Here is a 15,220-nt window from a genome sequence, read left to right as displayed (position 1 = left end):
TATTTTACTACTACTTTTTTGGTAAAAGTGAGACTAATTTTTATTATTGTGGAAATCTAACAACTAGTTTGTACGACGTTATTATTGATTTGAGACCACATCATAACTAATGTGCCCTTTCATCTATCAAAGTCCCAATCGCTCATTTACTCTCACTTAATCACATAATAAATTACATGTGACCAAAAAAAGAATATATAAAGAATCATCATCGTATTCATTTCCACATGAGTACATGACCACATCTCTGCAGTTGTACAAAATTGTGATTTTTTGTCGAATAGTCCTTATTTTCTTAATTTTTTTTATTCAATACATGAATCAAATTTTCTGGTTTTAGAATATTTTTTTTCTGTGGTTTTATTTTTCTATTTGTCTTCCACTTTAAGGGTCACAAGGAGTAGTATATCACATTTTCAAACATTAAAAGTTATCGATATAAGTTGAAATGTCCATTATGTTATGAATCATAAGTGTGGAAACAAATATTAGGGCCATTAGAGATTCATTTGGTATTCAATTAATTTTATTCAATCGTTTTTTAAAATTCATAACTCCTAATTATATTATATATATATATATATATATATATTTATAAAAATCAACGAACAAAAATCAGAAAACACATAAAACGGGTAGGTTAGTTATTATATCATTTTCACGTGGATATTGCGATAGCTATATTGATACTAATATTCATTAGATTATGATTTGTGACTTGCCGCAATCCATTATTGTTATTAAAAGATATGTGACTACGTACTTCTAATTTTTATGTAAATACATTAATCATCGTGACATAACGTACTTACGCAAAAGTTGCAATTAATTAATTTTAATAGAGTTGGTACCACAAAGCGTTGCAAATGTCAAATACTACCAACTCGTTCAATATCATTTATCGTCAACTAACATCCACATCTCTATTAATAGATTGGTGATAAAATCGATTTAATTTTAATATGAATTGAAATGAAATGAAATTTGGGTGTAGAAAAATATTTCTATATTTGATAGAGATTCATATATACAAGTATATGCGAAAAAAATGTGATAAAATCAAATTTGGATTTATTAAAATTTTGGCTAAATATTTATCATTAAGATTTAAGAAGTGATTTCGGTGAATGTATAAGTAAATCTAAATGAGAACGACTAAAAATGAGAGAATTGATTTGATTGTTGCTTCATAAATTTTTGTACTCTGCATAATATAATTTTTATTTTTAGTCGGTTTGAAGATTAGGTCCACTAAATTTAATATTCGCTTAAGGTATATTTTCGAATATAAACAAATTGTGAGTAAAATAAAGTGATTGATTATTAGCTAAAATTGTATTCGAATAATGAGTTGGCAGGCTAGCTAGAGACCTGACTTTGTCCATTAACAGGAAGCATTCGCCAAATTTTCTATGTTGACACAAATTGATTGAATTATTACAAAAGATTATAAAAAGGAGTGAACATGTAATTTCGTATCTTTTACATTCTTAACTTTTTCATTTCTAAAGATTATAAATTCAGAGTTAATAAAAGTTAGCATATGATATCTTTTGACCTTAACTTCGACCCCGATTAGCCTCAAATGTCTTGCTAAGCCAATAACGTTTTCAACATTTTCAATTTAAGTGCGAGTTATATTTCATAGTGAAAAAAGAAAAGTACATTATATTTGATATATTATTCGAAGGAGTCATCATTTCTTCAAAGTGACTAACAACATTGTCATCGAAAACTCGTAAAGGCATATAATTCTCAATGAAAATCACCATACAATCATGCAAAAATTGATCGCTGTTTTGCAATTTATTCTTTCATCTATGAATAAATTTATGATTTATCATAAATAACTCTTGCGACCCCTAATTCTTAATATTTTAAAATAAAACATGCGTTGCTACAACTATTAAAAAAAGTCTTACATTATTTTAGTAAACCACTCTTCATGATATTTTATAGTGGATATCAAAATTTTGGAAAATAATATTTATATTCTTCATGAGAAAATAAATTCAGAAAGTTTAGTTGTATGCAGGCCCAATATAATCGAAAAAGGGGGAAATTTGTATATTTTTTGTAAGAAATATTCAAGGAGGAAACAATACCCAATAATTAAATATGGAAAAAGTAACAATTAACAGTTTAGATATTAACAATTGATTGGGCCCAAGCCCAAACTTTGCTTGGTTAATGCGGTAAAAATTTATGCCTTTGATAATGTTTCAAAATTCAAATTCAGACAAATTTTTTCTATGCATTAAGCTCTAAAACTGGAGTGATTCCTTAACTGGAGAAAGTTAAAGGTTGGTCTAGTGATTAATAGTAAAATTAAATGTAGTGTTTATTACAGAACTGAAAAAATTCATTGATTAAATAATAAGAAAGAAAAAAAAAAGAATAAGAAAGTTATCGATCCAAAAAACTTTATTCCCACCGTAACTTAAATTTATAGAGCACAGATTTCATGTGATAGTAGCTATATATTATAAGACAAAATAATATAGTGCGTAGTTGAAAAGATCCCTCGAATAAATGTATCGAAATAATTTCTAAAACATGTGTTTCATTTAATCTTTATTTTCGTTGCAAATTCTTTCGTTGTTGGATTTTCCATATATGATTGAAAGGAATGATTTTTCCTTTTTTTAAATGGAAATATGAATATTTAAAGATTAAAAGAGAATGATTTGGTTATAATGATTTAATGTACTTACTGTATTTTCTAACTTTAACACGTGCAGCTACTTGGTTAGTCAATGGATTGGATCTTGGATCCCCCAATTGCAACGTCATTAAGTCTGTCGGCAACTCACTTTTTCTTCCTTACACGTAATCCGGTTTTTGATTGAAAAGATTTTCCCATGATTCAAGTGATATTTTACTAAATTTTTATTATAAAAATCCATGATTACAACACCAAATTATTAAGATATACTCCCCCCGTCCCGTTTAATATAACACGTTTTCCTTTTTAGTTTGTCCCAACTAAGATGACATATTTCTTTTTTTTTTTGCTCTCTCTTCAATTAATACACTCAACTACTTTTTCTCACTCCTATTAAAATATCACTCTTTCTTTATCTCTCTACTTTAATACTTACACCCACATTCTCTCTTCAATTAAACACTTTAACCAATAACTCATAAAATCTCGTGCTGGCTAAGCAATGTGTCATCTTAGCCGGGACGGAGGGAGTAGTACTTCTCCGTCCAACTAAATTGAGTCATATTCCTTTTTGAAATATCTCAATTAGGTTGAGTCATTTCATTTTTTGAAAAAAAAATAAGACATTCAATCAATCTTACTTTATTCTATTATCCACTTTACTTTATTTTAATTTTCCCTACTTAGTTCTTTTTTGCTATTTTTCAACACAATATTTTAATCTACGTGCCTAAAAATTTGGACTCAACTTAGTTAAGACGAAGAATATATACTGAAAAATAAGTAGAAAAAAGTAAGTGGAAGGTGGATCTACTTTTATCTATTACTATCAGAAATCTGAATGAACAAAATTAGTGAAATATGAGATACATTACTAAGAATAATAAAATTAAAAAGTAAATGAAACTCTTATTGATCGATAGATAAAAATACTGAAATAAGACATTTTTTAGACAGAGGTAGTATTAACAATTTAGGCCATCCGCATCCATGTCTCTTATCCGTCTCATCTCTTCACTATTCATGGGCCCCACTGTACTTTTCACATCATCTCTTAACTAAGAGACAACACCTGCATCCCTCCATCTCTTAACCATCTCATCCCTTAACTATTCATTCAATTTCATTTTTTATTTTTATTTCCAACAAATTCAATTAATATTTCATTGAAATATTAAATTAATACTAATAATTCATTAAATCATTAAAACCAACAAAAATTACAACATCCGAAAATACGAAAAATACATAATTGAAATCATATGGAGTATTTTTAATTTTAATTTTTTAATTTATGATTTTTATTACAATATTGAAAAAAATACAAAAATTAAAAATTATAATATTTTAATTTATTTTATTTTTGAATTTTCCTGATTTAAAAAAAAACAAAAAAAAAACATTTTAAACGGATATAAACGACGCCCACTCGCGGGCCAGCGAGTGGGCGTCATGCACGAACCGGAGCACGACACGTCACCAAGGCGCGTGTCTCGCCAGGTCGAGGCCGTCCTCTTCGGGACGCGACACGCGACGAGACGGCTTGTCTCTTCGGGACAAGATGCATGCCGCATCGTCGTCTCGATGCGGTCTCGTCTCGTCGAGACGAGATAGGGACCGCATCGAAACGCGATGCGGATGCCCTTATAAATTTTTTGAAGCGTTTTTAGAATATAATCTCTCTAGAATTACGTGATGATAGAGAGAATTCCGAATTAAAGATTTTATTAGAGGAAAGTTGAAAATAAATACTAATATTGAAAAATATACATGACTTGCTTCAACTATTTTTTATTTTTTTTATGTTAAGTAAAGTCAAACGTCTATTTGTATTTTTAGAAAATCTTATTTATGCGTTTGAATTTTTGCTCCGATTAGTCCACAAACAATTAATCTGCAATTTGAATAAGGATTCATCAGAATATGGCTTGCTAATTCGAATAACTTTCCTACACTCACTAGCTGAATAAATTATCAGAATAGTCCACTATCTAAATTATCAGAATAGTCCACTAGCTAATTCGATTAGTCCACTATCTAAATTATCAGAATACCAGGAGTAATAGAAAAAGACACGTAGCAACTTGGATCAATAAGTCGTTACACACTGAATAAACACGTAGTAGAAGTTTAATTATATTTTCGAAAGTGAGAGGTCCGCGCATTCAATCAACTATGAATATTTGCAGGTTAATTAGCAATCAATATAAATACAAATAGTATATTTTTGTTATAATACTACCATGTACTTCTATTACATTTATTAAAAGATAGGACTCGCTGTTTTTGTTTTTCTTCGATTCTTTATCCTACTAATCCAAAATTAAACCAACTCTACGTATTGCAAATTTTATTGAAAAGTTGGTTTCAAACATCTAAGATTGAACCAAAACAAATTGAAAATCAGGCATAAATTAGACATGGCCAGACTAATAAACTACAAGAATTTTTATGATATAGACATTTGAGTGAATTACATTTTTAGGGTCTATACTTTCAGCGATGAACATTTGCGGTCCCTATACTTGCAAAATATCATTTGTGGTTCTCATACTATACCAATTGCTCGTTTCAGGTGCTTTTTCACATGCTGACCACATTTTCTGACAAAAACGCCCTCAAAAGCCTAAAAGGCATTTTTATACACACATTCTCCAAAAGTAGGTAATACTACTTATTTTTATATTTATGTTAGCTTGGGTACTTTAACTATGATTTGTGTTTTATTCGAATAATTTTGTTTGGATTGGTTATAGTGTCATTGTGCACAACCCACAGGGGCGGTACTAGTAAAAATGAAGGGTGTGGCTTTTTAGTTTTTACCCTACCCAATTTTTTTTTATAGTTTTTCTTCTTCAAAAATTTTCTAAATTTTTACAAATTATATTTAGCTCTTACGAAAATTCTGCTCCAGAATAGTAAATGGTCATATTGTTGAATGAATGAGAAAGGTTGAATCTGAGAGAGTTAGAGATTAAAAATGGTTTGCGACTTCTTCAGGAAGAAGTAACCTAGTTGACAATAAAAATGAAATAATAGCAATATAATATTATTTTTAATTACAACTATTGCAATATATTTTGAAATATTAAAATATTAAATTATTTGTGCTTAAAAGCCACGATATTTTAAAATTTTCTAAAGACTTTTTCAAATGTTAAACACCCCCCCTATAAAATCTATCATTTTAATTGATTCATTTTAGTTTGAGGAAATAGAATATGTTCTTTATAGTAAAGCGATTTTTATTAAGTTAAAATTCAAGATTAAAATTATGCATATTTTTTATCCTATAACAATCTAAACAAAAATAATTCGAATAAAATATAAATCATAGTTAAAGTACTCAAACTAACATAAATATCCAATAAGTAGTATCTACTTTTGGAGAGTGTGTGTATAAAAATGCTCTTTAGTCTTTTGGGGGCATTTTTGTACGAAAATTTGGTCAAAAAGTGAAAAAGCACCTAAAACGAGCAATTGGTATAGTATAGAGACTGTAAATGATATTTTGCAAGTATAGGGATTGCAAATATTCGTCGCTGTAAGTATAGGACCTAAAAATGTAATTCACTCTAGACATTTTAACAGGAAAGATGGGATATTGGGATGGAAAAGTATTAGTTGAAGTTAATTATAATTAGCTCAAAGCTAATCCTAATATTTAATTCCTCTCTATCTTGCATAATCTAAATATAAACAAATTAAATAAATACATTAGAGTCAAATATACTGCCGGAAACGTCGTGGGATCTTGTCCTTTTTTCCTAAGTCAAATGAGTTAATTGGGAAATGGAAACTTATGATATGGCTAATATTAATTATTTATATGAATAACGATAATAAAATGTAATTAATTTAATTGCTAAGTTATTTTAATAAACGAACATTAATAATTATTTTTGAAAAACTTATGATATGGATAATGGCATTTATCTGCAAATATCAGTATTTTCATTTATTTAATCACCACACCGCGTCGCCTCTCATTACATAAATGCGAGTTTCTCGCTCTTCTTTCTCACTCTCTCTCTCCTCTTCCATTTACCAATCTTGACACTGAGAAGATCCCATCAAATTCCCACTCTGTTTTCCTTACTTTGTAAGCTCTTCTGATCTCTCTGATCCTCAATTTGTTTATTAAAATTTCATGTGTTTGTGATGATTAAAGTTGGATTAAACTTGATTCGGTTAACTGTGGAGTTGTTAAAATGTGATCTTTATCTGATGTGGTGACAGGTGAGAATCAATGGCGCAGCTCTTACTTCATGGAACCCTCCATGTCAAGATCTATGAAGTGGACACGCTGAAAGTTGGAGGCGGTGGGAATATCTTCAGCAAGGTTTGATTCTGATGCGATGTCTACGTTAAATTGATTTTGTTCTGAATCTCTACTTTTTTATTTACTTTTTATCTATGATTAATTGCCAGATCTTGTTGTGTTGCGATTTTGACTTGCTTTCCTGTTAGTGTAAATAGACGACTAGATTGTGCTTGTTTTTTGTGGAGTGATATTTGTGCTGATCGGTAGATATTAGAGGGCTTTTTGTGTATAGCAAAAATATCCCATGATTTATCTTTTTTGCTTGATGTAAAGGTTGAGTTGTTATTCTCTCTGTTTGAGAGCTGTTGGATTTTGTTTTGTCTTGTTTGATTTCAATTCATAGTTATTCAATTGCTCCAACCGTTCCTTAATTGATCTGTTTGTAACATGAAATTTCTGTGTCTGTGATCTTTTAAGTGGTGTTTCTGTTGGTTGGTGTTGTATTCACCATCCGTGAGTTTATCACTTGCTGCTAATGATGTGATTACTTTCTTCACCGTGTGTACCTTTAGTCGGAACATCAATCGCTTACTGTCCATCTTTCTAGATTTTTCTGAGATGCTATACATGTAATGACTGGTGTCTGTGCTCGTTTTGAAAGTTACTTTGTAGTAGTAATTGGTGTTTGGGAAACTTCAGTGATAAATTGGTAAGACGAAGGGATTTGTATTGGAACGTTGAACAGTAGTATGTATAAGTACTTAGGCATAACTGTGGCAATCAATGCAGAGTTTACAAAGTAGCATCTTGTCGTGCATATTCTTATATGCTTTCCAGTTTTCCTTTGTGAATTCTTGCTATGGAAATCTTGAACCGAGTTGCGTCCCTACTTTTAACTGTATATTAGTTGTCTTCTGTTTTCTCATATGTGGAACATTTGTGCAGTTTGTGGAGAATTTCCAGGAGAAAGTTGGGTTCGGCGAAGGAACTCCCAAAATCTATGCATCTATTGATTTGGAAAAGTCCAGAGTTGGGAGAACGAAAACGATTGAAGAGAACCCCACCAATCCTCAGTGGAATGAGTCTTTTCACATTTACTGTGCACATATGGCCTCAAATGTCATATTCACAGTCAAAGATGATAATCCCATTGGTGCCACTTTGATTGGAAGAGCTTATGTGCCGGTCGAGGAATTACTGGAGGGGGATGAAGTAGATAAGTGGGTTGAGATACTTGATGAAGACAAGAATCCTATTAATGAAGAATCTAAGATCCATGTTAAGTTGCAGTTTTTTGACATTAACAGAGATCGCAACTGGGCTCGTGGAATTAAAAGTGCCAAGTATCCTGGGGTTCCTTATACCTTCTTTCCCCAAAGAAGAGGATGCCGGGTTTCTCTGTACCAGGATGCTCATGTGCCGGATGGATTTATTCCAGAGATCCCATTATCTGGAGGGCAGAACTATGAGCCCCAGAGATGTTGGGAGGACGTGTTTGATGCAATCACGAATGCAAAGCACTTTATTTACATCACTGGTTGGTCTGTTTACACCGAGATCACGTTGATAAGGGACTCACGAAGACCAAAGCCAGGTGGAGATACTACTCTTGGCGAGCTCCTTAAGCAGAAAGCAAGTGAGGGTGTTCGGGTTCTTATGCTAGTCTGGGATGACAGAACCTCAGTGAGTTTACTGAAGAAAGATGGTTTGATGGCTACCCATGATGAAGAAACTGAACAGTACTTCCAGGGTACGGATGTGCACTGCAAGCTGTGTCCCCGCAATCCTGATGATGGCGGAAGCTTCGTTCAGGATTTGCAAATTTCCACCATGTTTACTCATCATCAAAAGATCGTGGTGGTAGACAGTGATTTGCCAAATGGAGAACCGGATAAGAAGAGAGTTGTGAGTTTTGTCGGAGGCATTGATCTTTGTGACGGGAGATACGATACTCCCTTCCATACACTTTTCAGAACTTTGGATACGGCACATCACGATGATTTCCATCAGCCTAACTATACTGGAGCTGCAATCACCAAAGGTGGACCCCGAGAGCCGTGGCATGACATTCATTCCCGACTGGAAGGGCCTATTGCTTGGGATGTTCTGTATAATTTTGAGCAGAGGTGGAAGAAGCAAGGTGGTAAGAATGTATTGGTTGACTTGAGAGAGCTCTCTGATATCATTATTCCTCCTTCTCCAGTCACGTTCCCCGACGACCACGACACATGGAACGTGCAGCTATTCAGATCGATTGATGGTGGGGCAGCCTTTGGTTTCCCCGATCAGCCTGATGAGGCTGCCCAAGCAGGTCTTGTTAGTGGGAAGGATAATGTCATTGACCGAAGCATTCAAGATGCGTATATCCATGCTATACGCCGGGCCAAAAATTTTATTTACATAGAGAATCAGTATTTCTTGGGAGGCTGTTTTGGCTGGGACTGCAATGATATTAAAGTCGAAGACATTGGAGCTCTACATCTCATCCCGAAGGAACTGTCATTGAAGATTGTCAGCAAGATCGAAGCTGGAGAAAGGTTCACCGTGTACATTGTGGTTCCTATGTGGCCCGAGGGGATTCCGGAGAGTGCTTCAGTACAGGCTATATTAGACTGGCAGCGGAGGACGATGGAGATGATGTACAAAGATATCATTCAGGCCCTTAAAGCTAACGGTGTAGAAGAGGATCCCAGAAATTACTTAACATTCTTCTGCCTTGGTAATAGAGAAGTGAAGAAGAGTGGAGAATATGAACCATCTGAACAACCCGAACCCGACTCAGACTATCTGAAAGCGCAGGAGGCTCGGCGTTTTATGATCTACGTTCATGCCAAGATGATGATAGGTAACTTTCCTTTCTTCATGTTTGTATATTATTCCGATAACAAGTGTTCCATTTGAATCACGATATGATCTGAATTTTGGTCTGTTGTGTTGCAGTTGATGATGAGTATATCATAGTTGGATCAGCAAATATCAACCAAAGATCAATGGATGGTGCAAGGGATTCCGAGATAGCCATGGGAGCCTATCAACCGTATCATCTCGCAAACAGACAGCCAGCAAGGGGACAGATCCACGGTTTCAGGATGGCGCTATGGTACGAACATCTTGGCATGATCGATGAAGCTTTCCTCCACCCTGAGAGTGAGGAATGTGCAACGAAGGTGAATGACATGGCCGACAAGTACTGGGATCTCTACTCCAGCGAAGAGCTAGAACGGGACCTGCCAGGTCACTTGCTCCGTTACCCTGTTGGGATTGCGAGTGAAGGTGAGATAACTGAACTTCCAGGAGCGGAGTTCTTCCCGGACACCAAAGCTCGCGTTCTTGGCACTAAATCTGACTACCTCCCTCCCATCCTCACCACCTAAGGACGTCCCGTGCTGTCTGAATCCCGTCTCAGTTAAATTTCCCGCGTAATAAGATGTTTGCCTGTTATGATCTGCAGAGTTGTTGTGCATACTCAGTTGATGTTGCTGGTGTTGAATTTAGATTTTACTGCTGACTTTTTGATTGCTCACTGTTTGCTTAAAATGTTGCTTATTTCAGTTGTATTGGAATTCCATAGTTTATCTGAAAAGTGAGTTCATTTTGATGACATGTAGTACATCTTAAATTCTTAACTTATGTTTTGATTCCACTTGTGTTTGGATATATCATATAATCCATGATAAATAAAAAGCCAAAATTGATGGCCAAATTGAGACAGAAAGCAAGTTGGGAGGATGAAAATGGTTGAATTGATTGAAGGGTACCTCTCAAATTCACACAGCCATTAATTAGTGAAGGTATGGATGGCCATCACCATAACCCTATTCAAATAAATAGTTGAATCCAATGTGTAGTTAATTGTTTATTCTCATTATGTATAACCTTGTCATTTGGTCTGATTATACACCTGTCACCACATCTTTTTCATCACAGTACGACTCCTCCAACTCCATTTCTTGCTTTCAATGACTTTGTCTTTTCGTAATAGGCATTGCCAACTCCATCAATAGGTCGACGATTTGAATCACTAAAAAAAAACTCCAAACAAACTTAAAATGTACCCAATAACTTTATTATGTAGTTAATGATCCTATTAAATTAGGGATCAAGTGGAAAGTTAGGGATTTTGGTTAACCTAAACCTAACAAAAAGAAGAAAAACAGGCTAGAAAATATAATATTAATGTAATTAGGCAGGCAAGGTTTCCCAAAATGGCGAAATTGCAAGGCTAAAATTTGCTCATTTTATTTCCATAGATTCTAATTGTTTTCTTTCCTTTATTTAAGAGGATGATGACTATGCTCGTGAAGTAGAACTAAGAGCACTCCCAATGGGTCGGCGTTAAATCCGGCGAAAAATCGCTGATTATCGCCGGATTATCGCCGGGCGTTGGGGAGAATTCGGCGATAATTCGGCGTTAATTCTCCCGAATTAACGCCAACTCCCGAAAATTCGCCGGATTATCGCCGCATTATCGCCGACCACTGTGGGCGATAATCCGGCGATAAAAATAGTTTTTTTTTTTTTTTTAATTTCCCCCCCTATAAATACACACCTTCTCTTCATTCTCTCCTCATCCTCATCCCTTTTCTCTCTTCATTCTCTCCTCATCCTCATCCCTTTTCTCTCTTCATTCTCTCCTCATCCTCATCCCTTTTCTCTCTCTCCATCTATATTTAATGAATTCTGAATCATCTTCTCATTCTCGGTCCGACGAGGAGATATCTCATTCTTCTTCCGAAGAGGAGGTACCTCCCGCTCCCACCGGATGGGATGTCGCGGGTTTCGCCAACAACCCAGTCAACAACTATATCTCCAGTTTCATACAAAGCGAGTTTGCTCGAATGCAGCAGCCACCCCAACGGCCAATCCGCAGGCGGCGCCGATACATCCACCGCGACCACGCTGGTGGGCACGATCGGCTGTTCGCCGATTATTTTGCTGAGGAACCACGTTATCCGGCAGATGTATTTCGTCGCCGATTCAGAATGCGCCACTCCCTCTTCCTGCGCATTGTTAATGCGTTGTCCGCGCGTTACCCCGAGTTCCAGCTCCAGCGAGACGCCACAGGGAAGCTCGGTCTATCCCCCCTGCAGAAATGCACTGTTGCCATCCGACAATTGGCATATGGAGGGTCCGCCGACATGTTCGATGAGTATCTGCAATGCGGCGAGACGACTGGCAACGAGTGCCTGAAGAATTTTTGTCAGGGCGTGCGAGAGATATTTGGGGGGACTACCTTCGCTCGCCAGACGCAGCTGACTGCCAGTTTCTGCTGGATTGGCACTGGAGGACCCACGGCTTTCCGGGGATGCTCGGCAGCATCGACTGTATGCACTGGCAGTGGAAGAACTGCCCAACCGCGTGGCGAGGCCAGTTCACTACCGGCTACAAAGGTACGCATCCCACCATCATTCTTGAAGCCGTTGCCGACCAACGGCTTTGGATTTGGCATGCTTATTTTGGTATAGTCGGGTCGAACAACGACCTAAATGTTCTCAATTCGTCGCCCCTTTTCAACGAGTGGATCAACGGGTTAGGCCCCTCCATCGAATTCACGGCCAATGGCAATGTGCATAACATGGGGTACTACCTGGCTGACGGCATCTATCCGCAATGGCCCGTGTTTTTGAAAACGATCAGATGCCCAATCGGAGATAGTAGAAAGTATTTTGCCCGAGCGCAAGAGTCTGCGCGCAAGGATGTGGAGAGGGCGTTTGGGGTGCTCCAAGCACGATTTGCACTGGTAAAGGGCCCGACGCGCTTTTACTACCAGGGGGATATTGCCGACATCATGTATGCGTGCATCATCATGCATAACATGATCATCGAGGATGAACACGAAGGCGTCCTCAACGTCACCAACGACACCAGTGTTGCATCATCGAGTCACGGTGTCTCAACCGAGTCCGAGTCCGCCCGCCGGGGTGTACCGTACAACGAACATGAACGGTTCAAGGCGTTCATGGACATACACCAAAAGGAGGCCCATCGAGCACTACAACACGATATGATCGAAGAATTGTGGGCAAATAGAAACCGCGCCCACCGCCCTTGAATTTTTTTACTTTGAATTTTTTTTCCGTTCCTGTACTATTTTTTTTTTTAATTTTCGTCGTTGTAATTTTTTACTCGTGTTTAATACAACGAACTTTATTACTATTATTTGTCTTGTCTTATAAATTAGCTAGCTTTATTATATACAAAAATAAAACAATTAAATTAGTAATGATGTAAAAATGAAATGTTGAGTTAGGGAGAAATAAGGGAGAAACCATTGGAGAAGTTGGCTAAAAACTGGGGATAAATTTTGGTGCTGATGTGGCGCTGATGTGGCAGGAGCTAGGGAGAAATAAGGGAGTTTTTAGCCGGACCATTAGGAGTGCTCTAACCGCATATATCGTGTTGTTCATTTTCCTAGAATTATATATAATTTAGGATTAATTAGAAGTAAGATTATATTAGTTGGATGGGGTTGTGACTAATTATATAGTATGATTATCCATTTATGTTTGAATTGTGGGATTCAATCTGAAAAATCAAACACTCTACATATTTAGTTCTGAGATACAATCTAGCAAATCGAAACGATCCTATAATATACTCCCTCAGTCCACAAAAAATAGTCTCAATTGTGGAAGGGACGGGTTTTAATGAGAAAATTGATAAAATAAGATAGAAGAGAACAAGTAGGAAAAATAAAGAAGATAGAGAGAAAAGTGGGTAAAGTATGAGCAATAATAGACCATTTTATTGACATCCCAACATGGGAAAATGGGAATAGAAGGAAGGGAGTGTACAAAATAATATCCCAAATTACATGATTAGGTTTAACCGTTTAAACGAGCACTAATTAAGATATATTATTATCCATTCATTCTTATATGTCAAACGCAATTAATTCTATCCTACTTTAAGAATACCGAATGCCCCTTAATTTACGTACGTAACAACTAACAAATTCCAGGTCGAACAGAAATGAGTCAAGAAAAAAAGAAATTCAACTTCGTTAGTAGATTGATATTTTCTATATACAATTTCAGTGGATTAACAGGTTTTGAATTTTTATAAATGGATGCCTCATGCCTCAAATACAATCGACTGGTTTTGCAACTTATATATTTTTAGAGTAATTACTTTTTAAAGTGAAATTAAATAATTAATAGTACCAAAGAGAAATCTTAATGTTTGGAATGAAAGCGAAATATATTACTCCGTATTATTCAAAATCATGCTTTGAGTTTATAATTTATAATCAATTGTTGTATATATAAGATACTCCATTTTGATAAAAAAAAAAGTGTGTATACTTGATTATTTTAAACTTGTAAACTTTGATATTTAATACTAGTTCTATTGCTTCATTAGCTCAGTTATTTTCTAAGATTGTTTAGTTTTGTGGTGCAATAATTCATGTACTATATCTTGAAGAATAGGGTAAAGTGGTTGGAGTGTACAAGTGGTACTACTATTTCGTTTCCAACTCTTGACAAAATTCAGTAGTTGAATCATTTGACAGTTCAGACAACATTGGTGTTCAAATTAAATGATTTGAGGATGACAGCTACCATCTTCTACTACTACTTCAAACTTAGTATTTGGAGACCCCCAAGATTCACACAACTCACACCCATGGCTTACAACATGACACATAAAAAGGTAGGTCCAAAATAAAGCATATCTCTCTTTCTCTTACACACGCATTACACACATTTAGGACAGCATAAAATGAGAAGGAAGTAAAGATAAATATGAGCTCACACATGAAGTCCATGATTACCAAACTTTTTGGCCAACGATTTCTATGATTAATTAACATACTTTTGTATAATAACCTTTTCAAGATTTTTTTTTTGTTTTAGGGGCGATAAGTAACTACACAAGGATTAGGGAGAGTGTAGGCATAGCAGTCAGCGTTGTAGAATGAGTGTAGGCATAGCAATTAGTAGAACTTAGTCTACTTTTATATACTCCCTGCATCTCATAGTAGATGTCACACTTTCTTTTTTAGTCTGTCTCACCAAAGATGTCACATTTTCTCTTTTAGAAAAAGTTCCCTCTCACGTCAATAAATTATATTTTCTCTTACCACTTAACACGCAAAATAACATCTCCTAAAACCTCGTATCATCTCTCAAGTGTGATGTCTACTATGGGACAGAGGGAGTGCTATTTTTTTATAATAAAATATAAATGAGAATGAGTTAGTGAAATGTGAGGTCTATTAATGTTTTATAAATTACAAACTTTGTGAGATGGACGAAAATAGAAATAAAGGACAAATTTTCAGGGATCGA

General features: G+C 35.4%; 1 protein-coding gene across 1 annotated transcript; it reads left to right on the top strand.

The window, feature by feature from the left end:
• Positions 1 to 6,642: 6,642 nt before the first annotated feature.
• Positions 6,643 to 10,532, top strand: LOC125203624 (phospholipase D alpha 1). The gene is made up of 4 exons (XM_048102011.2): positions 6,643 to 6,767; positions 6,905 to 7,007; positions 7,875 to 9,774; positions 9,870 to 10,532. Exons 2-4 carry the CDS (start codon positions 6,915 to 6,917, stop codon positions 10,301 to 10,303), a joined length of 2,427 nt encoding a protein of 808 aa, XP_047957968.1. The 5' UTR covers positions 6,643 to 6,767; positions 6,905 to 6,914; the 3' UTR covers positions 10,304 to 10,532.
• Positions 10,533 to 15,220: the final 4,688 nt, after the last annotated feature.

The sequence above is a fragment of the Salvia hispanica genome, chromosome 6, assembly GCF_029641045.1.
Source record: "Salvia hispanica isolate PSC_SH4W2 chromosome 6, Shi_PSC_v1, whole genome shotgun sequence".
Taxonomy (NCBI): domain Eukaryota; kingdom Viridiplantae; phylum Streptophyta; class Magnoliopsida; order Lamiales; family Lamiaceae; genus Salvia; species Salvia hispanica.
The sequence above is the reverse complement of the archived record's forward strand: the minus strand, read 5'-3'. Positions and strand labels throughout refer to the sequence as shown.